Here is a 27104-nt window from a genome sequence, read left to right as displayed (position 1 = left end):
AAATAATTTTAATTACAAGTTTCCGATTTTTAATGACCAAACTCATTCATTAGTTTTTAAGCCACCAAGCTGAAATGCAATACCAAAAGTCCGGCCTTCGTCGAAGATTGCTTTGCCAAAATTTCAATCAATTTGGGTGTGACAGTGCCGCCTCAACTTTTACAAAAAGTCGGATATGACGTCATCAAAGGTATTTATTGAAAAAATGAAAAAAAGTCCGAGGATATCATTCCCAGGAACTCTCATGTCAAATGTCATAAAGATCGGTCCAGTAGTTTAGTCTGAATCGCTCTACACACACACGCACAGACAGACACACGCACACACAGACACACATACACCACGACCCTCGTCTAGATTCCCCCTCTATGTTAAAACATTTAGTCAAAATTTGACTAAATGTAATAAAAGGAAAACACTGTAACCAGGTTAGGTACGTTTAAATCAGTATTTCGGCATGTAACTGCCTTCTTCGGGATGGTATGGAATGACGGCACGTGATATACAGTGTAATGAATTGTTATGATGATTAGTGACGTCATGATATTTCTAACGCATTTTTTATTTCTCTGGCGTTCTCTGTCTAGCTGTCTGTCTCTCATTTTTCCCTCACACACACACACACACACACACACACACACACACACACACACACACACACACACACACACACACACACACACATCCACACACATCCACACACGGTCTTCTAATTAACGATTATGTGATATAGAGAGGATTGTTTTGCTATTTGTATTATTACATATTGTAATTCAATCAAGTTTGCGTTTTAATGAAACAGATCCTGTGATTGATCAGAATGCCCCAACTCATTAAAAATTACCGGTCGATAACCACTTGCTAAAAAATCCATTAAGGCTGGAGTACACACCTGAGGCCATATTTCAAAGTGGTTAGGCAGTTTTAAAGGTTTGTTTTTATGTTAGTTCAGTGTTTTGTTTATCAGGAAAAAACAAAATGAATAGAGCTTGTCGCGCAAAATTTTGAGATAGCGACTGAAGTTTGAGCATAGGTATGAGATTTTTTCACGCAAACCCTATTGAAGAAATTGTGATATTGTATTGTGAATATGTTAACAAAAAAACAATCGGATGATCAGAAACTGAAGAAGAGAAATAGGGAAGCAAAATAGAACATCAAACATAGTGATTTTACAGGTGAATTTGGAAAAAAAACCTTATGTATCCATTTTTGAAGCCCAATTTGAAGCATGGAACACAGTCAAACATAAATTAAAAGTGTTAAAGTGGTTACAGTGTTCAGAAATAGTGTTAAATAACAAGTTGAGTTATCCCTCTTCACAAATTTTAAAAGAAATACACCTCTTGTCGCGCAAAATTTTGAACTGTGATGCTTTTACTACCCCCACCCCCTACTCATTATTCAGAAAAGAGTGCATATTATCTTCCAAACAGACAAGCAAGGTAGTCAGATGATCAAAACTTAAGAACAAAAATAGGGAAGCAAAATAGAACATGCAACATAGTGATTTAACTGGTGAATTCAGAAAAAAACCACTTTTTTTACTCATTTTATTAGCTGAATTTAAAGCTTGGAAGACAGAAATGAATAAATTAAAAGTGCAAAACTGGTTACAGTATTCAGAAATAGTGTTAGATACCAAGTTGAGTTATCCCTCTTCATCACAGTTAAAAGAAACGCACCTCTTGTCGCGCAAAATCTTGAACTGTGATGCTTTTACTACCCCTACCCCCTACTCATTCTTCAGAAAAGAGTGCATATTATCTTCCAAATAGAAAGGCAAGGTAATCAGATGATCAAAAACTTCAGAACAGAAATAGGGAAGCAAAAAAGAACACCCAACAGAGTGATTTAACTGGTGAATTCAGAAAAAACACACTTGTTTACTCATTTTATAAGCTGAATTCAAAGCTTGGATGACAGAAAAAAATAAATTAAAAGTGCTAAAGTGGTTACAGTGTTCAGAAATAGTGTTAGATACCAAGTTGAGTTATCCCTCTTCATCACAGTTAAAAGAAACGCACCTCTTGTCGCGCAAAATCTTGAACTAAAATCTTGAACTGTGATGCTTTTACTACCCCTACCCCCTACCCATTCTTCAGAAAAGAGTGCATATTATCTTCCAAATAGAAAGGCAAGGTAATCAGATGATCAAAAACTTCAGAACAGAAATAGGGAAGCAAAAAAGAACACCCAACAGAGTGATTTAACTGTTGAATTCAGAAAAAAAAACACTTGTTTACTCATTTTGTAAGCTGAATTTAAAGCTTGGATGACAGAAAAAAATAAATTAAAAGTGCTAAAGTGGTTACAGTGTTCAGAAATAGTGTTAGATACCAAGTTGAGTTATCCCTCTTCATCACAGTTAAAAGAAACACACCTCTTGTCGCGCAAAATCTTGAACTGTGATGCTTTTACTTCCCCCACCCCCTACCCATTTTTCAGAAAAGAGTGCATATTGTCTTCCAAATAGAAAAGCAAGGTAGTCAGATGATCAAATACTTCAGAACAGAAATAGGGAAGCAAAATAGAACATCCAACATAGTAATTTAACTGTTGAATTCAGAAAAAAACAACTTTTTTACTCATTTTATTATCTGAATTTAAAGCTTGGAAGACAGAAAAAAATCAAAGTGCTAATGTGGTTACAGTGTTCAGAAATAGTGTTAGATACCAAGTTGAGTTATCCCTCTTCATCACAGTTAAAAGAAACACACCTCTTGTCGCGCAAAATCTTGAACTTTGATGCTTTTACTACCCCCACCCCCTACCTATTTTTTTCAGAAAAGAGTGCATATTATCTTACAAATAGGAAAGCAAGGTAATCAGATGATCAAAAACTTAAGATAAATAGGGAAGCAAAATAGAATATCCAACATAGTGATTTACTAACTGTTGAATTAAAAAAACACCTTTTTTTCTCATTTTTTGAAGCTGAATTAGAAGTTTGGAATTCTTCCGAAAGCAGCGTATGGCTGCCTAAATGGCGGGGTAAAAACGGTCATACACGTAAAAATCCACTCGTGCTAAAAACATGAGTGAACGTGGGAGTCTAAGCCTATGAACGAAGAAGAAGAGGAGGAGAAGAAGAAGAAGTTTGGAAGACAGAAAAAATAAATTAAAAGTGCTAAAGTGGTAACAGTGGTACTTACAGTGTTCAGAAATAGTGTTAGATACCAAGTTGAGTTTTCGCTCTTTATCACAGTTAAAAGAAACACACCTTGTCGCGCACAATCTTGAACTGTGATCCTTTTACTACCCCCGTCCCCTACCCATTTGAACACAAAAGAGTGTATATTCTCTTCCAATTAGAAAAATAAGTAATTTTAAGCAACTGGACATTTTTAAAATACATATTTTCTGTCAGTCCAAGGATTGCTTAGTCCATTAAAAACAAACAGACTAGGATTTAGCGCACCCATTTCAAGAAAAAGTTAACATGATAATTGATATATATATCAGACTTTTTTTTATGCAATTACTACTGAAGATTCCAGACCAGGTAAAACAATCATTTTATATTCTTTGTCACATTTTTTACTTTTATTAATAAATTTATCTATAGCGAGTCTTGTCTCTTTGTGTCATTTAGTTATTTTGAAGAATTCTATCCTGGCAAAAAAAAATAAAAATCCCTACCTACCTACCCTATTTTGTTTACCCATGTTATTAGAAACAGACAATTTATTTTTATTGGCCTAAAGATCTTGAGACATTTGTTTTAATAGAGAAATAACAAGTACAGCCCTTAGCTGTGTCACTCGAATTTCTTTGTCAGGCTGAAACTTAGCTGTTGCGTTGAAGTCTGCTGTGTGTGTCTGGGTCCAAAGCAACTTTCACATTCTCATCTACACATTCTCATCTACACACTCACGTTACTCACATAATTATACAAGTCTACCCACAGAGGCGTTCGTGGATGGGGGTCTCACACTCGGGCGAATCACACCACAAAATACAAAGTATAACCAGGGACCTATTAATATAGGTCTATGGTATAACGTACACAGATTTTTCTATTGAACCAAAAGGCAAATTAAATCATGAATAAATCAATCAAGCAAAACTTCCACACAATGACACACTCACTCTCGGTTCACACTGCGCTCTGGGCGTGCACACTTGGCAGCACGTATACCGTTCCGACGCCGTTTGTCTTCCTGCAAGTCCAGCACAGGCACACGATTGTCCAAGAATCACAATAATCCTCGTGAATGTCACAGCAGGCATAGTAAGGTTATGTAGAAAAGTCCAAAAGGGTGCGTTAATGGTGGTAATCCGGCACAGACACACACACACACACACACACACACACACACACACACTGACACTGACACACACACACTCCGGTTTGGTAAGTTACCTGATAAATAATGTAGCCTGTAGATTTAACGGGGAGACTGATCAGACAGGAAGAGTAATACTTTCACATTTCCGATGTTCAGCGATAAACTTGTTTTCTTCGAGAGTTCGATCTTCGTGCGATTCTGGCGCGTTGTCACCAAGAACGTTAAAAAAACACAGGATATCATCATGATGCCTCTCTACAAAAACCAGGTCTAGGAACTCTTCATCTAAAGTCAGTCAGTATTAACCTCCTCAACACAATCCTCATCTTGTCACATTGTGATTTCTGCCGCAAAAGAACATGTGGTTCTCAACTCAAAAGACCGATTTGTCGTCTTCCGGCATTGCGAAATTCAGATCTACCCCAACTTCGTGCATTTATCTGAGCAATAAAATGTAGATGCGATAATCTGCAAACATCTCTTCAACACAATCTGCATCTTGTCCCATCGTGATTTCTGTCGGCAAAGAACATGTGGTTCTCAACTCACAAGACCAATTTGTCATCTTCCAGTGTGAAATTCTGATCTGCCCCAAGTACGTGCAATAAAATGTAGAAGCGATAATCTGAAAAAAATCTGTTCGCGTGAACGCTGCCACGTTGTCATCAGTCCAATGTCTTTTATCCAGAGCAGGGACGAACACACTTTTTCATCAGCAGTTTGTTATGTTTATCCGCAGACTGCTTTCCATTACTTGTCTGTTTTAGATTGACTCGTATCATGGTTCTTCAGCCAGGCAAGAAGTGGTTGTTTACAGTGACACGTTCTCACGCACGACATGTCGTAAATGCAAGTTCTAACGATTGTTTTTTTATTGCACTGATAGAGAATGTCGATAGTTGTAAACTTCTGCCATTTCCAAATGTTTATTTCATTATTTTGCATACGGATATGGCTAATAAGTGGATAATCTGTTACGACACGAAACGCGTTCTAAATCCGGGAAGGGAGGCTACTCCAGCGTACTTTCAGGTGTGTTCTAATACCTCAACAACCTGCTGGCGAGGCGCATTGATGCAGCCTCAACTAGTCTCGGTTAGCTTTGAGGGTCATTTTACAAGTAGGAAATATGAAGACCATAAGGTATGCGAAGTGATGACGTCGAATACGTGACGTAAGTTGATGCATGAATTCTTCCGGACTACGTCAGTCAATTCCAAAGATCGCTTTTGTGATGAAAAGAATTTGTTTTAGAGTTTTCTGTCCAGAAACCCGTCAAAAAAGAAGGGAAAATGTGTGTGAAAGAAAACAAAACAGGAGCAGAGTGATACGATAGGAATACAGAGACATATTTCTTGGGACTTGACCCTTGCAGGTAGGTGGACTGAAAGTAGTGTGTGAACAGAACAGAACCAATTCTGTCTGTTTACAACCGCATGAAAGCAGGAAAGAGATCGTCGTCAGATTGAATTACAATAACATTAACATGCTTCCATTTGAAACTTCTCGGTCTTCATCGTGGATCATTGACACCCTCCCAAAGTCTAATTGTTTTAAAGATGCATTTAGTATAGATTTGGATGTTTGATGTTGTTGTAATGTTATATATGTACGTAAATGAAGTAAATCCATGTGGGGGAAAAAACTAAAAAAACGTTTGTCTTGAGTTGCTTAGTTATCTTCATCTTCATCCGTTAGGCGGCGTCAGTCAATCGTCTTATCGATTATTCTACAGCGTTGAAGATTTGACGTCTCACCTCCGTGTCACACCAGTGGCACGTAAAAGACCTTGGTCATTGTGCCATACATGCAGGTACAGGGCCGGACCAAGTTCGTTTGAGGGGGGGGGGGGGGTTCCAACTGAAGGCAGGGGTCCAAAGTCCACATTTTTTTTTCTCTGAAAGGTACATTGGATGGCCAGGGAGGGGGGGGGGGGGTTCCGGAACCCCAGGAACCCCCCCCCCCCCCCAGATCCGGCCCTGAGGTGGCTCATGATTACACCTATCCACGCACACACCTGGGTAGCGCGACTTCGTTACTGCAAGCGTTTTACTGGGAGGAGGGGACCCGCATTTCCCAGCAACCGTGTGATAAAGTAAAGTAAATGAAATGAAATGAAAATGAAGTAAATATGAAATGAAAATGAAATGAAAATGAAATGAAAATGAAATGAAAATGAAATGGGAAAAGGTCTTGGGGTCCCAAACCATTACAAACGACAGACATATAAACAACGTTTCATTATAGTAAGCCTGTTCTATGTTCTCTTTGGTTTAGACAATGTGTTGCTTCCATTTACTTATACATGAAATCTACGTACACTTATAACTATGAAAACAACAACGAGCCCATGTTCTCTTTCCAGTTGGAGATGCTGAGGCGCCACGGATGCTACAAGAACGGGGGAGTGGTGACGGCAGGTCACAGTCGCAGCCGCCGAGAGGAGCCAGGGAGGGAGCCACACACCTCCACCACCCCCCTCGCCTCCTCCCCCGCCTCCCACTCCTGGTGCGGGAACAGCAGCCCCACCCGGACAGAACTCATGCGGAACGGAAACGGTCACGTCATCCGAAACGACTACACCCAAATATGAGCCAGATTTGGGATAGACGGTTTCGAGAAGTCTCTTGAACTACAAGCTTGAGGAGGCGGCACTTACTGCATGCACTAGACTGGATCTTCTGTGATGTCTATCTGGACCGGAGCAAGGTGTTGGGGAGCCCCAACGTCAGAATAGAGTACACCCAAGGATGAGGGAGACTTTGGAATAAAGGGGAGATAATTTGCTTCTCGACACGCATGCGACGAAAAGACGATGTTCGAAAGCTTGCTTCATTAAAAGGAAAAGTATTCACTCTTTTATATTATCACATACAAACCCGTTATTTCCGGAATTCGTATATTGTGCGGCAGGCTTTCCACAGCATTGTAAACGAATACATGTACACCCAAATACACGAGGCAGACTTCAGTAATAAGTGATGGTAACAGTTCACGAAGCAGTAGACTATTCGCAAGGTTTTGACCGATCTGTGTTCATGTGTGGACCGAATGTGTTCAGGATCGGCGGCAGGGCCGTCGTCGAAAGGGATATGAAGAAGGCTTGGACGCAAGGCAACATGGCTTCTTGGGGTAGTACTGACGAGTCTGTAAACGTTGTGAGCGCCTTTCGTTATAAATGTTAAGTTCAACGGAGAATCGGACCGAGGGCAAAATAGTTTCAACGAGTAGCATGAACCTTTAAACACTATGGGCGCTTTGAAACTATGTGTGCATTTAAATGGAGAACCAGACGGTTGGACTCTGTTTAGAGTAACACAAGGCCTGCAAACGCGTGGGTGTGTGTTAAATCTCGATGGATGGTTTGGAAATGTGTGTGTACAAGACGTTTGGACTCTTTTTAGAGTATCACAAGGTCTGCAAACGTGTGTGTGTGTGTCAGATATCAATGGACGCTTTAGAAATATGTCTGAATTTGAATAGCGAACCAGACGTTGAGTCTCCTTTTAATGTACCACCATGCTTCCAAATGAGTGTGTGTTAAATCTCCCTGGACAAGACATAGCCATTAGGCCAAATCCCGGGCAAGACGTAAGAAGATTTAAGGAAGCAACGCGGCGGAGCTCGGAATCCCCTTTCAAGGACGAGAACACGTGCATGTGTAGAATGGGTGTGACACTCACAGTCAGGCATGTGTGTGCAGCAAAGTTGCGAGAAAATGAATTTAAACAGTGATTAAATACACTCAAAGACAAAGTCATTAAACAGCAACGCTGTGATTTAAAATACATTTTCTGTGTTCCATGTTTTCGTGGAAATGACATGTATGAGTATAGATTCGCCGACGAGGAACTCAAACACGTATTAACAGGCTTGTGTGTGCAAATGACAAGAAACAACTGTACACAGGTAAGAGGCAGATTCGACGTTGCTAAGTCTTTTTACCCAGAAGTCAGTGTCAAAGCTTCGTGCAGCGAGATTTGTGAAATAGACTTCGCGAAGTCGCCTTCGCCCAAATAATATCATGCTTTATTTCACGACACGTGGAACGTAAAAGTGACTGATACATTAGGCCTAAAAAAAAAATAGGTGTGGTTACCGGTAACCCGACTTACCCTATTTTTTGGGGCCGACCCTATAACTTTTTATTACATTTGTCAAAAAAATACCCAAAACAACAAGTAAACGAGTGCAGAAAAACGAAATGAAAGCGAAAGCGCCCGAGTCGCACACTTATTTCCCTGTCAAGTAGGTTTAATTTGTACACATTAGAAAAAAAAGTTTAAAAAAAAAAAGTGATTGCCTACCTTCCTACCCTATTTTTTTTGGCTATGTTACCGTAACCACACCTATTATTTTTTTTGGCCTTAGCAAACACAGACACTGTTAGATGGATATAAATCACACTGAGAGACAATAATGATCCTTTCACGGATTCCCTGTGAGATAATACAGGATGAACATATCCCTGGACTACAAAATGAAATGAATCAAGTCACATGATACCTGCCACGTGATCATTAAATGACAAAAATGAGGTTTACAAAAACAACAACAAAAACAATAAATAAAAGTGACTCCGGATTTGCAAGGTAGGCTATTTCAGTGAAGTACTAAACATAAGAACACACATATTACCAGACTCTTCAGGAATGACTCAAAATGGTTTGAGATGTTTTCACGTTTGCTGGTGTACATGAAAAAATGACAATGACTCCGATAAATAAGACAAAACGATTTGCTGTGTACATATATGTATAACTAGATAATTACCCGCTTCGCCGGGAGGAAGACGTAGAGGCGGGTGAGTGGCGCCGGGTGAGTGGCGCACTGTACGCCGGCTTCGCCGGTGAGTGGCGCACCGTACGCGATTGAAGCCACACGAAGGAAGGGAGATAAACGCGCAAAACACTGGAGAAGATAAGGAAGAGTTACCATAAAACCCAAAATCGGTTCAGCGCTGCGCGCTGAGAGCACGTGTTGAAAATTCTCATCGACCAGATTGTGTCCGGGGTCTACCTGAATATGGCCACCAAATTTGAAGCAGATCCATCTACGTACACTTTGGAGAACTTTGGCCGTGCATAGCGAACACACACACACACATACAGACAGACAGACAGACAGACAGACATACACAAGCCGTATATAGATATAGATGCATTGTTTACGGGTTCTTCAGTGCTCAATTTTCTTTCGTGTGTGGTCGGCATTTCTGGTTCCAAAAAGAAATTAAAACCTTTTTGATAGGCGATAGTGTTGCTCAAGGCTTTAACAAAAACTACGGCATACACTTTCTGATTTTCAAAACAGTGAATAACAAGTCGCGTAAGGCGAAATTACTACATTTAGTCAAGCTGTCGAACTCACGAAATGAAACTGAACGCACTGTATTTTTTTCACCAAGACAGTACAGCTTTGGCAATCCCCGCGAGAAGGAAATCGCTCACCTCCCACGTGCAAAACGCAGTCATATGCACACACCAGAATAGCGCGGTAGCGTATTGTGCTAAGAAGGAAAGCGCGCTTTTCTGTATTCGTGTTAAATTTCTGAGCTTGTTTTGAATACAACCTATCATATCTATATGTTTTTGGAATCAGGAAACGATAAAGAATAAGATGAAATCATTTTTGGGTCGATTTCTGAAATTTTAATCGCAAGACTAATTAATCTATTTTCGTTAATTGTGATCACATTTTAACAGTAAACATGACATATGTATATATTTTTAGATTCAGAATGTCATGAAGATTACGATGCAATCAATTTTAAATCTGTTTGCGAAAAAACGATTTTAATGACAACTTTAATGAGAAAACTCATTAATTAATTTGTAAGCCTCCAAGCTGAAATGCAATACCAAAGTCCGGGCGTCGTCGAAGATTACTTGACCAAAATTTCAACCAATTTGGTTTAAAAATGAGAGCGTGACAGTGCCGCCTCAACTTTCACGAAAAGCCGGATACGACGTCATCAAAGACATTTATCAAAAAAATGAAAAAGAAATCTGGGGATATCATACCCAGGAACTCCCATGTATAATTTCATGAAGATCGGTCTAGTAGTTTTCTCTAAATCGCTCTACACACACACACACACATACACACACATACACCACACCCTCGTCTCGATTCCCCCCTCTACGTTAAAACATTTAGTCAAAACTTGACTAAATGTAAAGACTGTGAAATCATATATATGAAAGACAACATGAAAGACTCTTCTACTGCTGACATATCTAGCATCAGTAAATATTGAAATGAAAAAACACGATTACGGATAGCTGCATCTGCTGACACACTCACGCACTCATGCATGTATTATCGTGCATGTGCACACAGACGCACAGACAAACATACAGACACAGACCAACACAGATAGACAGACACAGACACAGACAAGACAAATCAAGACAAGACAGACAGACAGACACAGACCAACACAGATAGACAGACACAGACAAGACAAATCAAGACAAGACAGACAGACAGACACAGACCAACACAGATAGACAGACACAGACAAGTCAAGTCAAGACAAGACAGACAGACAGACACAGACCAACACAGATAGACAGACACAGACACAGACAAGACAAATCAAGACAAGACAGACAGACACAGACCAACACAGATAGACAGACACAGACACAGACAAGACAAGTCAAGACAAGACAGACAGACAGACAGACAAAAACACAGACACACACAGATAGGCAGACACACACACACACACACGCACGCACGCACGCACGCATGTACACACACACACACGCACACACACATACGTACACACATACAGACAGACAGGCACACACACACACACACACACACACAAACACATACACGTACACACGCACACATACGCACACACACACACACACACACACACACACACACACACACACACACACACACACATCCCTCAAGTCTTAACAAAACGTACTACTACTCTTCTCACGCTATTTCTTCAAGAGTTGATTTTTTCGCTGTTTTGTCTGTATTGATTTTTGTAATACTGTCGGCGTTGATCGCCTGACATTCATACTGTTGTGTTTTGTCATATTTATGATGTCATTATGTGAACGATATAAAAGAAATATCACCTTGTTGTGCCGTTACTTTGGCTTTATGGTGTGTTCAGCGTTGTTGAGTGTGTCATGTGCAATAGTATATCTTATATATTTGCTCTTAATAAAATCAACAAATATTTAAGTCAACGTCAATCTTTTAATGGCTACACTTTTGGAACGATTCTTCATAATGATTGTATAACGTCTCTCTTTTCGAGCGGATGTGGCATGCGTAATGTTTTCTGTCTTGTCATGTTCTTTGTATAATTGTTTGTGTGCATGTTAGTTGTTGTTTTCATGGTCGATTAGAGTACGCGGAAGACTCGAATTACAAGATGCACGTATACAAAGCCGAGTTAATACGCTAACCGCAGATTTTAAAACATGATCGTCTGTTCGGATTTTGCTTGTCCATTTAACAGTTTTTCCATCAAAATTCGCAACGCTGAACTCAATTTCAAAAGTGGAACTAAAGATGACATAATTCGCAAGATTAAAACACCCCCTGAACAATTAATGTTCATAAAGATTGCCAAAGTGTAACTTGACGCAGTCTGTTTTTTAACGGTAGCACTGGGTGCCCTTTCATTCTTCTACTTTTCTTGTCTGGTGAAAAAAACATCGGAGTAAGTAACTCACAAGACAAAGCTTAAAAGGTTGAAAGCTGAGATCTTAGCTTAAAATAGTTGTGAAATATCACAGTTAAGACTCAGTGTTCTTGAGACAGACAGAGCCAACGGCAAAAAAATAAAAATAAAGATACAATGACGTAAAACTAATTAAAAAAAAATACAAAGACAAAACCGGAAAGATCAGACACACCGATGTCTTTGTCTGTGGATCCCTCTGTCTGTTGTCTTGTATTTGTTCTTCAGTATTGTAGCGAGTTTCCGCATCATTTTTTGGAGTCGTAAGATATAATTGAGGACAGAGTGCCGGTTACCTTTGTGGACTTGTAAATGGCCCAGGGAGGTGTCTATTGAGGGGGGGGGGGGGGCGGAATCGGAGTAGGGGGTGGGGTGGTAAGGTTATGGATCAGAACTGACGGGGGGACAAAGTGAACAGGGTCAGAACATAATGTGTTGGCAATATAACCCAGCGGCGTTATCTTTTTGCACTGGTTTCTCTCATCTTGTTCGAGTTTCCTTTTTACATTTAGTCAAGTTTTGACTAAATGTTTTAACATAGAGGGGGAATCGAGACGAGGGTCGTGGTGTATGTGTGTGTGTGTGTGTGTGTGTGTGTGTGTGTGTAGAGCGATTCAGAGTAAACTACTGGACCGATCTTTATGACATTTTTCATGAGAGTTCCTGGGTATGATATCCCTAGAAGTTTTTTTCATTTTTTGGATAAATGTCTTTGATGACGTCATATCAGGCATTTTGTAAAAGTTGAGGCGGCACTGTCACACCCTCATTTTTCAATCAAATTGATTGAAATTTTGGCCAAGCAATCTTTGACAAAGGCCGGACTTTGGTATTGCATTTCAGCTTGGAGGCTTAAAATTTCATTAAGGACTTTGGTCATTAAAAATCGAAAAATTGTAATTAAAATTATGTATTTATAAAACGATCCAAAATTACGTTTATCTGATTCTTCATCATTTTCTGATTCCAAAAACATATAAATATGTTATATTTGGATTAAAAACAAGCTCTGAAAATTAAAAATATAAAAATTATGATTAAAATTAAATTTCCGAAATCGATTTAAAAACAATTTCATCTTATTCCTTGTCCGTTCCTGATTCCAAAAACATATAGATAAAGATATTTTTGGGTTAAAAAGACGTTCAGAAAGTTAAAAAGAATAGAGATATAGAAAAGCGTGCTATCCTCCTCAGCGCAACCGCTACCTCGCTTTTCTGGATTGTTAATTTCACTGCCTTTGCCACGAGCGGTGGACAGACGATGCTACGAGTGTACTGTCTTGCGGAAAAAATGCAATGCGTTCAGTTTCATTCTGTGAGTTTGACTGAGCTTGACTAAATGTTGTATTTTCGCCTTACGCGACTTGTTCTTTCTCTAATGGAGGATGGAGGTGATCAGAACCACTTCGTCATTCGTTGGTGTAAGTTTGGTTTAGTAGTACCTGGTGTCGTGTGTGTGCGTGTGTGTGTGTGTGTGTGTGTGTGTCAGGGTGTGTGTGTGTGTGTGTGTGTGTGTGTGTATGTCAGTGTGTGTGTATGTGTGTGTCAGTGTGTGTCTGTGTGTCTGTGTGTGTGTATGTGAGTGTGTGTGTGTGTGAGTGTGTATGTCAGTGTGTGTGTGTGTGTTTGTGTGAGTGTGTATGTCAGTGTGTGTGTGTGTGTGTGTGTGTATGTGTGTGTGTGTGTCGTGTGCGTATGTATGTGTGCCGTGTGTGTGTTTTCGTGCGTGTGTGTGTTGCTGTTTCTTTTTATTGTTCTTTGTTTGCCTGTTGTTGTTCTTCTTTTTTTTCTGTTTTTTATGTTTGTTTCTGCATTTTGTCTGTTCTTTTTGTGGTCTTAATCATGTAATGTCATATCGGGTTTGAATAGCAATTTTAGCTTCTTTGCCTTGAATGAGTTATATGAAGCTTGTTTGCTCGTTACTTGGGTTGCATTTTTGTTTTTTTGATTTTGTTTGTTTGCTTGACTTTTGTTTGTTTGTTGTTTCGGTGTGAATTATTTGTCTAGCCCTTGATATCAAGCCCCTGTTTGATAGCATAAGAACAACAGCATCTCGTTTACTTAGTACCCATTCAGTTTGTACTTAAGATGTCCTTTCTAAAGATTCGCTTATTGCCATTCAGAAAGACTTTTGTTTTTATCCAGGTTTTAATTTTTCTTCTATATTTCTTTTGTTAGTTTCAAATACTTCACAATTATATTTTCTTGGTCAATGCTACATCAATTGCCGCTGACTTCAGGTTATCGTTAGTTTGAAACTGTCTTTGAAATCGTTTATTGCCATTCAGAAAGACGGATTCTTTTCTTTATCCAGGTTAGTTTTTTCTTCTTCTATATATTTCTTTTGTTAGTTTCAGATACTTCACTATTATATTTTCTTGGTCAATGCTACATTAATTTCCGCTGACGTCAGGTTATCATTAGTTTGAAACTGTCTTTGAAATCTCAGGAAAGACACTTTAGTATGTGTGTGTGTGTTGTTCTTCGATCTTTAGAGTACAGTTGTACTTATACTTATTGACATCGCATTGCATTGTTTGAGTATTTTGCTGACTTGAAGTGCACGCTGTATGAAGTCATATATGTGCCACTGACATGTACTTACATGTGTGAGCATTTTCTTTCTATTCTTCTTCTAATTGAGACTATTGTTACGTTGTATCAATTAGGCTTCGGAGTTGTGCATGAAACCATGATCTAAAAGTGAACTATACGTGTTTGCTCATTATTAAAATCGTGAAATGTGAACTGTGTAATTTACTTTGATCGTGATGAAAATGATGAACACATGTGGTATTACTTATAGTATATTGTTATGCTTCTGCAGATAACATCATTCGGACATATATACAAAACACACACACACACACACACACACACACACACACACACACACACACACACACACAACAGAACACAACACAACACAACATAACACACACACAAACACACACACGCATGCACACAACAGAACACAACAGAACACATCACATCACAACACACTCACACTCACACACACACACACACATATATTCTTACATACACACACACATTATCACAGACATCTACACACACTAAATACCCCTCTTTTCTTAGTCTCCTAAATAAACTCAATAACCTTGCTCCCCCATAATATCTTTTCCATCTGCAAACCAGAATGGCTGTTTCGTTACGTCTCTGAATGCGCCACACCGGCTACTGACAGCTAAACCTGCCATTGTCTGTTACACATGTAACACAATCTTGACAAGATCCGCTGATGCTTCCAACATCTAAAAGTGCGATATTCGTATCTATACCAACTCTGTCAAAAAAGCGATGATGTTGTTTATTCAGTTGTTACAACTGTCGGTAAAGATAACTTGGAGAAAAGAAGGATGTGATTGTCGAAGAACAGGTGTGGTATAGAAGTAGCAATGCTAAAACGATAATGGTAAAGACTCCAAGAATGCAAACACTTTCAACACATGCACACATACGCACCGCGCGTACGGCACACTAACCCCCCCCCCCCCCCCAAACACACACACACACACACATACTCACACACGCACGCAAGAACACACACACTCACACCCATACACACGCAAGAACACACACACACACACACACACACACACACACGCAATAACCCCCCCACACACACACTTCTGATAGGTGGAAATCATCTAAAAAAATCTCATCCGTTTACAAACAATACAAAACAGACAAGATGTATTCTTCTTTGACACCATGTATTGGTTACAGATCATGCACATACTCTAAATAACTATTACTGTTACTACTATGTTACCATCACTGTCACGGTAAATGTAAATCAAGAAGCCCGTTCAACAAACAAAAAAGCAGCGATCAGCTTGCTTTTCTCCAATAACTAGACAGAAGTGGTTAACAATGAAAACAATCATCAACTTGCTTTCTTTCTTTCTTTATTTGGTGTTTACGTCGTTTTCAACCATTCAGTCAAGGTTATATCGCGACGGAGGGAAGGGGGGAGATGGGATAGAGCCACTTGTCAATTGTTTCTTGTTCACAAAAGCACTAATCAAAAATTTGCTCCAGGGGCTTGCAACGTAGTACAATATATGACCTTACTGGGAGAATGCAAGTTTCCAGTACAAAGGACTTAACATTTCTTACATACTGCTTGACTAAAATCTTTACAAACATTGACTATACTCTATACAAGAAACACTTAACAAGGGTAAAAGGAGAAACAGAATCCGTTAGTCGCCTCTTACGACATGCTGGGGAGCATCGGGTAAATTCTTTCTCGTCCCAACCAATATGGGACTCCCCCTAACCCGCGGGGGGCAACTTGCTTTCTCAAAACATCGGTATTGTTCTACTGTTACGACTGAACAAAACCACAACTGTATAATTATGTACATACACGTTACTCTCACTGATCACAATCACTCTTTATGCTATACAATCCTTTCTGTAACATATCAACCGTTTCTGCGAATTATAATAGCATACAACAATAGGATAATGTTCAGGAGGGTATTGGTTTCATTTCATTCATCCCAGCGCTTACACTTTTACAGCCTCTTTTGTGTAGGTAAACCCATGACGATTTTTCTGCAAACCGTTCTTTTAAATCGTAATGAAACAAAGGTAATTTAAATGGTCTGACGGGCGCGGTGACTGTGTGTTTACACATCCCTACTTCCTTCGCAGAAACCGTGATGTTCCTCCGAGCAGGAAGTTTAAGTTTCTGAAATGGATTAAAACAAGAAGGGCAAAGCCCATACGACTCACATGCTTTACACATTTTTCCTACCAAAATACATGTGACCTTGACCCAAGGTCAAGGTCATCCAAGGTCATGCAACACAAAGCTGTTAATTCAAGACATAGGAAGTACAATGGTGCTTATTGGCTCTTTCTACCATGAGATATGGTCACTTTTAGTGGTTCACTACCTTATTTTGGTCACATTTCATAAGGGTCAAAGTGACCTTGACCTTGATCATATGTGACCAAATGTGTCTCATGATGAAAGCATAACATGTGCCCCACATAATTTTTAAGTTTGAAACAGTTATCTTCCATAGTTCAGGGTCAAGGTCACTTCAAAATATGTATACAATCCAACTTTGAAGAGCTCCTGTGACCTTGACCTTGAAGCAAGGTAAACCAAACTAGTATCAAAAGATGGGGCTTACTTTGCCCTATATATCATATATAGGTGAGGTATTGAATCTCAAAAACTTCAGAGAAAATGTGAAAAATGTGAAAAATAGCTGTTTTTAGGCAACATTTATGGCCCCTGCGACCTTGACCTTGAAGCAAGGTCAAGATGCTATGTATGTTTTTTGGGGCCTTGTCATCATACACTATCTTGCCAAATTTGGTACTGATAGACTGAATAGTGTCCAAGAAATATCCAACGTTAAAGTTTTCCGGACGGACGTCCGGACGGACGACTCGGGTGAGTACATAGACTCACTTTTGCTTCGCATGTGAGTCAAAAAACCATTTTTGTTAAATTGGAATTAAAGTAACGGCTGACGGGCGCAGTGGCGTGGTGGTAAGACTTCGGCCTCCTAATCGGGAGGTCGTGAGTTCGAATCCCGGTCGCTGCCGCCTGGTGGGTTAAGAGTGGAGATTTGTCCGATCTCCCAGGTCAACTTATGTGCAGATCTGCTAGTGACTTAACCCCCTTAGTGTGTACACGCAAGCACGGAAAAGATCCTGTGCACACGGAAAAGATACCAAGTGCGCACGGAAAAGATCCTGTAATCCATGTCAGAGTTCGTTGGGTTATAGAAACATGAAAATACCCAGCATGCCTCCCCCGAATACGGCGTATGGCGGGGTAAAAACGGTCATGCACGTAAAAATTCACTCGTGCTAAAAACACGAGTGAACGTGGGAGTCTAAGCCCATGAACTAAGAAGACGAAGAAAGTAACGGCTCGGTAAGACAATCTGTGTTTATAGGAACCTTCTACATTTTACGGTGATGCGCCTAAAATGTAAATAGTTTTTAAAGAGTAGACCGAGAACAAAACAACTGAGAATAAGATTCAAGCTGAATCGGTCTTTCGTTACCCCTTGGGCTCTCGAGAAAAACAACAACATCAAAACACACACACATAAAAAACGCAATCTTATGTACAACAGTATACGTGTAAAGTAAAACTGTTTATCCTACATAATTACGTGGGAGAGACCACTCATTAGATTACAGTATTGTTCAAACCACACGTGTGTATATCATGTAAATGAGGTCGTGTCAAACAAGTCTGGCAGGGGCCTGTTTTTCCACTGCTTATGATGCCAAAGCCACGCTTCTTTTGGAACCACGGTCTCTTCCAAAGCCTTGTGCTATCTTTTACGTCAAAGCAAAGAAACGTCATTGTAGAAAAAAAATGCGCTCACTCATTCCCCTCGATGAATTATTAGAACTAGCACGTCATGCTACACTTTCCAGAGTGACGTTTCTTTGCTTTTAACGTAAAAGATGACACAAGGCTTTAGAAGAGACCGAGGTTCCAAAAGAAGCGTCTTCAATTTAGCCGCCTCGGCTGCGGGACGTTTTGAGTCAAATGCACATATAAGTACAGTAGTTGGATAAACAGAATATGTACTACATGGCGTGCTGTGTCGTACCAAATTTACACTCGTTGCTTTTTCAAATAGTGACGTCACTCTGAAAAAAAACCTCATGTAAATCTGGTACGACACAGCAAGCCATGCAGTATTCTCTTTACAGAATGTTGATCAGTCGTTGAAAAACCGTTCAATGTGAGTGGCATTGTATCACTAGACTAACACCTCAGTCCGTTAGCATTATATGACAACAATATTAAGAAGCAGAGTCCCGTCACCATCCCCTAGCAGTACTATGGGAAAAAACGGTTACTACATTATAACCTTCATGTCTGGCATCAGAATGTACAACATATTCAACCCAAATTATGACGACAACAATAATAATTTCAAAAACTACTGAGGCCCCGAGCCACTCAGCATCATTCACATTGTACTCCTAAAATAAAATATATTAAACAATCTAAAGGAGTCATCAAACCCCCAGTTCTGCGTGTACAAGAAGTACATGCTCACATAAAATAAGGGCAAGCACTCTCTACATGACACTTAGAAAAAAGAAAAGGGCTTACTTCCCTTATGCTGACACTTACTCAGATAACACACAGTGAATACTTGAACATGTCATTGGCGTATCAACTCTTCCGTGAGATTTTTTTGTTTTTGTTGTTGCTACAAGCGTGTGTACCCAACTTCCAAGCTAGGTACACATCAAGTTGCAGTTCATTAGGCCTATACACACCAGAGATATGAGTGCGGACAGAATGAAAAACTTAAACATAGACAAGAATGAAACCTATAATACAACCATATAAGGGGGTTGTAATGATGCATACGATTCTGTGTACATCCCTTCTCTGCGTTGACAGGTGCGTGGAACGGTGGATCGTGGCGAACGCAGCTTTTACTGCTGCTGCTGGTGCTGCGCAATCAACGCTGCAATGGTGGCTTCTTCCTCAGCCTTTATCTTCTTGAAGACCTCCTGGCGTTGCTTCTCCAAGCGCTCCTCAAGGTCATCGAACTTGTCGTCAGCCTGCTTGCGCATGTCTTTAAACATGTCCTTGGTGCCTTGGATCTGGACAAGAGAGAAAACCATATCACATTTCAGACGGTCACAGTGGCCAAGTGGATAAGACCCCGGCCTCCCATGCGGAAGGTCGTGGGTTCGAATCCCGGCCGCGCCTGGTGGGTAAAGGTTGGACATTTTTCCGATCTCCTAGGTCAACATATGTCCAGGCCTGCCAGTGCTTTATCCCCAAAGTTATATAGTAGAGCTTCAAATTGTTGAATGAAATCATGTAATTGCGTAGGCAATTATATATATACATTCACCATACTATATGATGTTCCCAAATTCGATTATTCAGTAAAAGATAAATTGTCATTTACATTAATGAACACGTGGGGGAATTCGGGGGCTGTGATTGGATGGGCTCTTCCGATTATCAAAGCATAATGCTACGGAAGTCGGCCATTTTTCTCAATATCCGAAAGCATATTGAGAAAAATGGCCGACGCATGATTCCGGTTTACCCATCTGTACCACGGCGATGTTTCTATCGACAACAGCATACACTGACAACTTAAAAAGCTGTTTCAACAACTGTGTTGTGAAGTCGAATGCACTTGGAGTCAGTTTTTCTTCCAAAGTCAGAAAGCGTGTAGCGGTGTGCATGTCTGCGCGTACATGATGCGCGTAAGAAGTTTGTCTGCTATCAAAACCTGAGATCAACGCATCGACGCAAAAACTGTCATTTTGTAAGTTTGGAACAACAAATCAAGGTCATAACAGCTATACAATCGCTATTGTGTTTTCAGCGCAGCAATAGGGTCCGATATTTAGACGAGACAAGTATAATGCGACTCGTCTTCGACTCGTCGGCATTATACTTGTCTCGTCTAAATATCGGACCCTATTGCTACGCTGAAAACACAATAGCTGGTAATAAAGTACGATTTGACAAGCACATTATACGGCACAAACCTTAGTTTCATTTGAGACATGAACAACATCACTTTGTTTGTTTGTTTGTTCGTTCATGGGCTGAAACTCCCACGGCTTTTACGTGTATGACCGTTTTTACCCCGCCATTTAGGCAGCCATACGCCGCTTTCGGAGGAGGCATGCTGGGTATTTTCGTGTTTCTATAACCCACCGAACTCTGACATGGATTACAGGATCTTTTTCGTGCGCACTTGGTCTTGTGCTTGCGTGTACACACGGGGGTGTTCGGACACCGAGGAGAGTCTGCACACAAAGTTGACTCTGAGAAATAAATCTCTCGCCGAACGTGGGGACGAACTCACGCTGACACAAATCCAGCGCGATACCGACTGAGCTACATCCCCGCCCAAAGTACGATTTGACAAGCACATTATACGGCAAAAACCTTAGTTTCATTTGAGACATGAATAAAATCACTGTAAAGTAGAGGTCTAAAGCCTGGGCAAAATGACTACGCGAAGTATACTTCGCGAAGCTGGCTGCACGAAGCTTTAGCACAGAGTTTTCGGTATAAAGACTTCGCGCAATTATTAAGGGCCACCTTAACAGAACGAGACAATTGAACTGATGTTAGACTTATAACTCACTTTCTTTATTTGGTGTTTAACGTCGTTTTCAACCACGAAGGTTATATCGCGACGGGGAAAGGGGGGAGATGGGATAGAGCAACTCGTCAATTGTTTCTTGTTCACAAAAGCACTAATCAAAAATTTGCTCCAGGGGCTTGCAACATAGTACAATATATTACCTTACTGGGAGAATGCAAGTTTCCAGTACAAATTAAAGGATTTAACATTTCTTACATACTGCTTGACTAAAATCTTTACAAACAAGAAGAGCAAACGCTCGATCGAGTCACTTTCGCAGTTCTGAATATTATATGAGGCATCAGATGGACAGGAAGAAATTGCTATTCACAACACAATGAGTCACGTTCACATAAAATTTGAGCCCGGTCACTTTTATAGTTTCCGAGAAAAGCCCAACGTTAAGTTGTGTGTTGCCGAACAGAAAAGGCTAGTTATCTCCCTTGTTTTTCTGATAACGTTCGTAAAAGGCTACAGATGTAAATACTTTGATGTAAAGAATAATCCTACAAAGTTTCAATCACATCCGATGAACTTTGTCAAAGATATAAAATGTCTAATTTTTCCTTTGACGCTGACCTGTGACCTTGAAAAAGGTCAAAGGTCAACGAAACCATCGTTAAAGTGTAGAGGTCATTGGAGGTCACGACTAAACAAAATATGAGCCCGATCGCTTTGATAGTTTCCGAGAAAAGTCCAACGTTAAGGTGGTGTCTACGGACGGCCGGCCGGACAGACTAACACTGACCGATTACATAGAGTCACTTTTTCTCAAGTGACTCAAAAATGACTATATTCTATACAAGACGCACTTAACAAGGGTAAAAGGAGAAACAGAATCCGTTTGTCGCCTCTTACGACATGCTGGGGAGCATCGGGTAAATTCTTCCCCCTTACCAGCGGGGGGATTATAACTCACTGAATACCTTCATTATTACGAAAAATTAAACAAAAGGAAACAGCCATAACCCTCACGCCTCCCTCAATTGAGCCCGAAGGTGACTTCACAAAGTCTTTTTACAGAAAAATCAATGCCAAAGCTTCGCGCAGCAAGCTTCATTGAGTATAATTTGTGACTTGGCCCAAATAACATCGGGCGTAAATATAGGTAAGGTTTAATATACACCAACCTGTGATGACACTATTCTCTCCAGGCCCCTCAGTTTCTCGGCGTGTTGTCTCAGTATATTTCTCATCTCCTCCGCCGCGTCGTCGACGGTCTTGACCCCTGCACACTCGCGGTGGATAGCTGCCGCACACAGCATGCAAATCAGCTCATTGTGGGAGGAGCAATACAGCGCAGCCGGCTTATCCGCGTGCGTGTCACATGCCACGCGGTTTTGCTCAGCCAATGGCTGTGGAGTAGGTTGCTTCAAATCTTGCACTTGATGATCTTTCAGTGTTGGTAGTCTGGTATGTTTTTCAGCGCATTTCTTACAGATCTTCATGTCACACTGCACGCAGAATGAGGTGGCAGAGTGGTCTTCGCAGATCTCACAGACTTTCTGACCGCTGGGCAGTTTCTGGCCGTCCGCTAACGTCATAGTGGTGAGGTCGTTGGGCAGGTTATTGACCAAAGCGTCAAGGTTACGACGACGCTTCTTGGACTTGGCGCAGGTCAGGATGGGTACACTACAGAGCGGACAACCTCCCTTGACCCCTTCCTTCTGCAGCCACGACACGACGCATTTTTTGCACACCAGGTGTGTGCAAGGCAGTATCTTTGGCTCTGTATAGCCGTCATGGCAGACAGGGCATTCTGGCTGCTCCTTGCTACTGGTGGCTGAAGCGGCGGCCATGATGACTTCTGTGAACAAACAGACATACACACCTGAAATCATGTCACGAACATGTACACAAGCAAGTACGTTAGTACAAACGCAAGCACACCCACACAAACGTAGAAACACACACACACGCGCACACATACACAGACAGACAGGCGCACACACACACACACACACACACACACACACACACACACACACACACACACACTAACAGTTTATCCCATCCCCGCTCCCTTCCCCCCACGCACTGCCAGCCTAGCTCTGTATCCCCTTCAGTCTTCATTTTGCAAACCACTCCCTCTCATACACTAGGTTAAGCTCTTGACTACACAGGGCCGGACCCAGGGGGGGGTTCCAGGGGTTCCGGAACCCCACCCCTGGAAAAAGCATGTACCTTGATTTGAGTATTTTTTTTTTTTACTAGTTTTAGCACCAAAACGTCAATGCTGCTCTTAACCCTCAAAACAAGGCCCAGAATGCACCAGATTGCACAGATTTTAACCGTTTTTCAAAAATATTCCGGGGGAGCATGCCCCCGGACCCCCCGCGCGCTTGTGGCTTCGCCACTTCGCTGATTTGCCCCCCCCCCCCCCCCAAAAAAGGAGGAACCCCCCCCCCCCCCCCCCTTACAACTCATTTGGTCCGGCCCTGTTACATTAGAGAGAGATAACCAACACGTACACAAACCTGAAAATAATCATCCGACTTACTCTAGACCATTGCGCGCACAGACAGACAGACAGACACACACACACCCACACACACACTCGCACACACTCAATGTGGGTAAATATGGGTTACTGGTGTCGTATATAAAAGCTATATATTGCACGTATTGCAAGCATTTAAAGCGTTGTATAAGAGAGGAGGACTGCGCGTAGCAAACGCAAAAAATGTTAAAAAGATTATGCCTTAATTAACTATAACCTTTAACGATTTTGTATCAGAATGTTTACATTATAATGTTAATATTCGGAGAGATAAAAAGACAGTGTACATTCAAAATTGGATCGACAATGGAATAGCTCAGATTGGTCATATTTTGGGACAAAATGGGTACTTATCCTATAATGCGTTTAAAATCAAATATCCAATTCCAAATGTGCGAGGCGATTTTGTATTGTATCAAGGTGTAATCCAGGCTGTTAAGAAATATCAGAGAAAAATCGGCTTAGAATTTGATAAACATTTTATTATGACAGAGCCCATTGTGTGGAAATGTATTTGTAAAGGTAAGACACAACTTATTTACAAAAAACTGATTGAACATACTACGATCCCAAAATGTATCGAAAAATGGTCTGAATCTTTAGACTGTTTGTTAGATAAGAAGGCTATTTTTCAACATGTTTTTAAAACAACAAAAGACACTTGTCTGAGATGGTTCCAGTACCGATTATTGTACAGAATTTTGCCCACAGAAAGGTTTCTATTTTTGCGAAAAATTGTGGATACGTCATTGTGTACATTTTGTGGTAGAAATGAAGAAACCCTTTTACATATGTTTTGGGAGTGTGATAAAGTGCAGACCTTTTGGATAAAATTTGTAAATTGGCTAAAGGCGAACTGCACCCATTGCGACAATTTAAAACTGTCTAAAGAACTGGTTCTTCTTGGAGTGGCGAACAATGTAGTCACCGATAAAGCTTTTGATATGTTATTAATCTGTGCCAAACACCATGTATATATTTCCAAAATGAACAAAAAGACCCCTCATTTTCAGACATTTAGTAGAAACTTTAAGCAGAGATTTATTTGTGAAAAGTATAACGCAGTTGTGAATAATACAGTAGATACATTGTCATTCTACAAGGATTGGTGCCTGTATATGCACGTTTTGATGTAACCCTTAGGTTTTTTCGTTCTTAAAACCTTTTGATAATGCGACCACCAAACCACTGAACATCCCCCCCTCCCCATTCCATCCCCCCACCCCCTGTATGTTGTAATTGTCCAAGTGTGTTTTTCTGTTATGTGATTCTGTCCTTTCGGTTATGTGATGTCCTGTAATGTACAACATATACATGTAAAAAAAAAAAAAAACTGCACAAAAAGAGAATAAAATAAAAATATATAAAAAAAATAAAAATTATCCCCCCCCCTTCTCCCCCCCCCCCCCCCAACTCCCCACACACCCAAATGAAAAACAAAGTGAGAAATACGCTGCCATTATTGGTCAATACGAACACTGGTCTATTATTTCATAAAGTTCCACTGACGAAAAAATCGGAATAAGGAAAACAGTTCAAGGGAGTGAATTATGCAGAGCAGCGGAGTGATAAAGTACAGGTCTTGAATAATGAGTTCTTTCCCTTAGACCACGTATCTCTCTCTCTCTCTCTCTCTCTCTCTCTCTCTCTCTCTCTCTCTCTCTCTCTCTCTCTCTCTCTCTCTCTCTCTCTCTCTCTCTCTCTCTCTCTCTCTCTCTCTCTCTCTCTCTCTCTCTCTCTCTCTCTCTCTCTCTCTCTCTCTCTCTCAGATCAGTGGAAAGTGGAAAATACTGGAGCACCATCTGCGGCAGGTTGAAGCGGCAAGGTGAAAGATTCTGGTTAACTTGATTCGGTTCTACCTTGGCTAACCAATCGACATTCTTCGCGATCGAACTTCAAATCGTGTGCAATGTGAAAGACAATGGGCAATAAACGGACACAGGCTCAGTGATCCCCCCGCGGGTTAGGGGGAAGAATTTACCCGATGCTCCCCAGCATGTCGTAAGAGGCGACTAACGGATTCTGTTTCTCCTTTTACCCTTGTTAAATGTTTCTTGTATAGAATATAGTCAATGTTTGTAAAGATTTTAGTCAAGCAGTATGTAAGAAATGTTAAGTCCTTTGTACTGGAAACTTGCATTCTCCCAGTAAGGTAGGCTAATATATTGTACTACGTTGCAAGCCCCTGGAGCAATTTTTTGATTAGTGCTTTTGTGAACAAGAAACAATTAACAAGTGGCTCTATCCCATCTCCCCCCTTTCCCCGTCGCGATATAACCTTCGTGGTTGAAAACGACGTTAAACACCAAAGAAAGAAAGAAAGGCTCAGTGATAGCCTCGTTCTGAGCGCGACACGTCTGACGTGTTGTACATGATGTCAGTGTGTACAGACACTCTCCTTTCGTGCTACTTGCTATACATGAACTTTCGGATTCGGTTTCGATCGAGTGTTCGAATACCCCTCCCCAAATCCACCCCACTTTGCCTAAGCAATAAAACATTCGGATTCTGACTCTGACTCTCTCTCAGTCTTTCTCTCTAAACAACGCCCGCCCCCAGCGTTAACTTCTTTTTATTTGGCAGAAAATCGTAACAGAGCGTAATGACGGATGTGTTATTGTGTCTTTGGAATGTCCCCAACAAGTCCACTAGCCCCAAAAACAGAAAGTAGAAATGTAACTGTAGCCTCGCGAATGATTCATACCGTGAACCGAACACTGACAATATACAGAGATACACAGAACCGAAGTGTAATTCCCTATCTCTCAAGTCAGCCTACTTTCGTGTAGCTGTTACCCGCATGTATGGGAAGGCTATTCAGTTTGCTAAAGCGCGACCTAGTTTCGGTGTCACTTCACAGCACAAGCGCAGTGACACACAGGCTGCAAAAATTGATCGACACCCACACACTGACACACACCATAAAGCGAGCAGATAAGAACCCTACAACGAACAACCAGTCTTTACAGTATTCGCATCGCAGTGTTAAAAAGCTTCTCGGCACATACCTGTATTTATGGTTGTCGACAGAACACAACACGGAATGGAGAGACCTTTTTCTGATGAGAGTGTTGTGAACGCGGAAATGATTCAGTGGCGATACCGTCAGGTGTGTAGATCAAGAACCTTAACTGGTGGGTTTTTTTCGCGAGAGTTACCTCAGCGTCATTTCGGTTCCGTTCAAAGTGAAAGCCGGTAGAGCGGGGGATAAGGGTGAACTGTTGAAACTTTACTGCTTGTCACAATTACAGACCCTATTCACTCATGGGCATTGCACCCTAATTTCTGAGATAACGATAGAAACTTGAATATATTTGTTTCTTCACAAAAAACACTTCAGACTAAATTAGTAAGATTGCTCCGTCAATCTGTAAGGCCAAAAAAAAAAAATTGTCTGTTTAGGGTAACCCGACCGACCCTATCGATTTGGCGCCGACC

At 40.8% G+C, this 27104-nt stretch overlaps 2 protein-coding genes across 2 annotated transcripts in view; one reads left to right on the top strand and one right to left on the bottom strand.

The window, feature by feature from the left end:
• LOC138961259 (uncharacterized) overlaps window positions 1-12299 on the top strand; it is an 82943-nt gene extending 70644 nt beyond the window's left edge. The window contains exon 8 of the mRNA XM_070332861.1: window positions 6658-12299. Coding sequence (XP_070188962.1) covers window positions 6658-6885 — 228 coding nt within the window. The 3' untranslated portion in view covers window positions 6886-12299. The remainder of the gene's footprint in view (window positions 1-6657) is intronic.
• Window positions 12300-15731: 3432 nt separating this feature from the next.
• Window positions 15732-26784, bottom strand: LOC138962817 (E3 ubiquitin-protein ligase TRIM33-like). The gene is made up of 3 exons (XM_070334777.1): window positions 26675-26784; window positions 22297-22973; window positions 15732-19649 (listed from the first exon to the last, which is right to left on the bottom strand). Exons 2-3 carry the CDS (start codon window positions 22963-22965, stop codon window positions 19479-19481), a joined length of 840 nt encoding a protein of 279 aa, XP_070190878.1. The 5' UTR covers window positions 22966-22973; window positions 26675-26784; the 3' UTR covers window positions 15732-19478.
• Between the last annotated feature and the right edge of the window lie 320 nt (window positions 26785-27104).

This window comes from Littorina saxatilis, linkage group LG3 (genome assembly GCF_037325665.1).
Source record: "Littorina saxatilis isolate snail1 linkage group LG3, US_GU_Lsax_2.0, whole genome shotgun sequence".
NCBI classification, from domain to species: Eukaryota; Metazoa; Mollusca; class Gastropoda; order Littorinimorpha; family Littorinidae; genus Littorina; species Littorina saxatilis.
The sequence above is the reverse complement of the archived record's forward strand: the minus strand, read 5'-3'. Positions and strand labels throughout refer to the sequence as shown.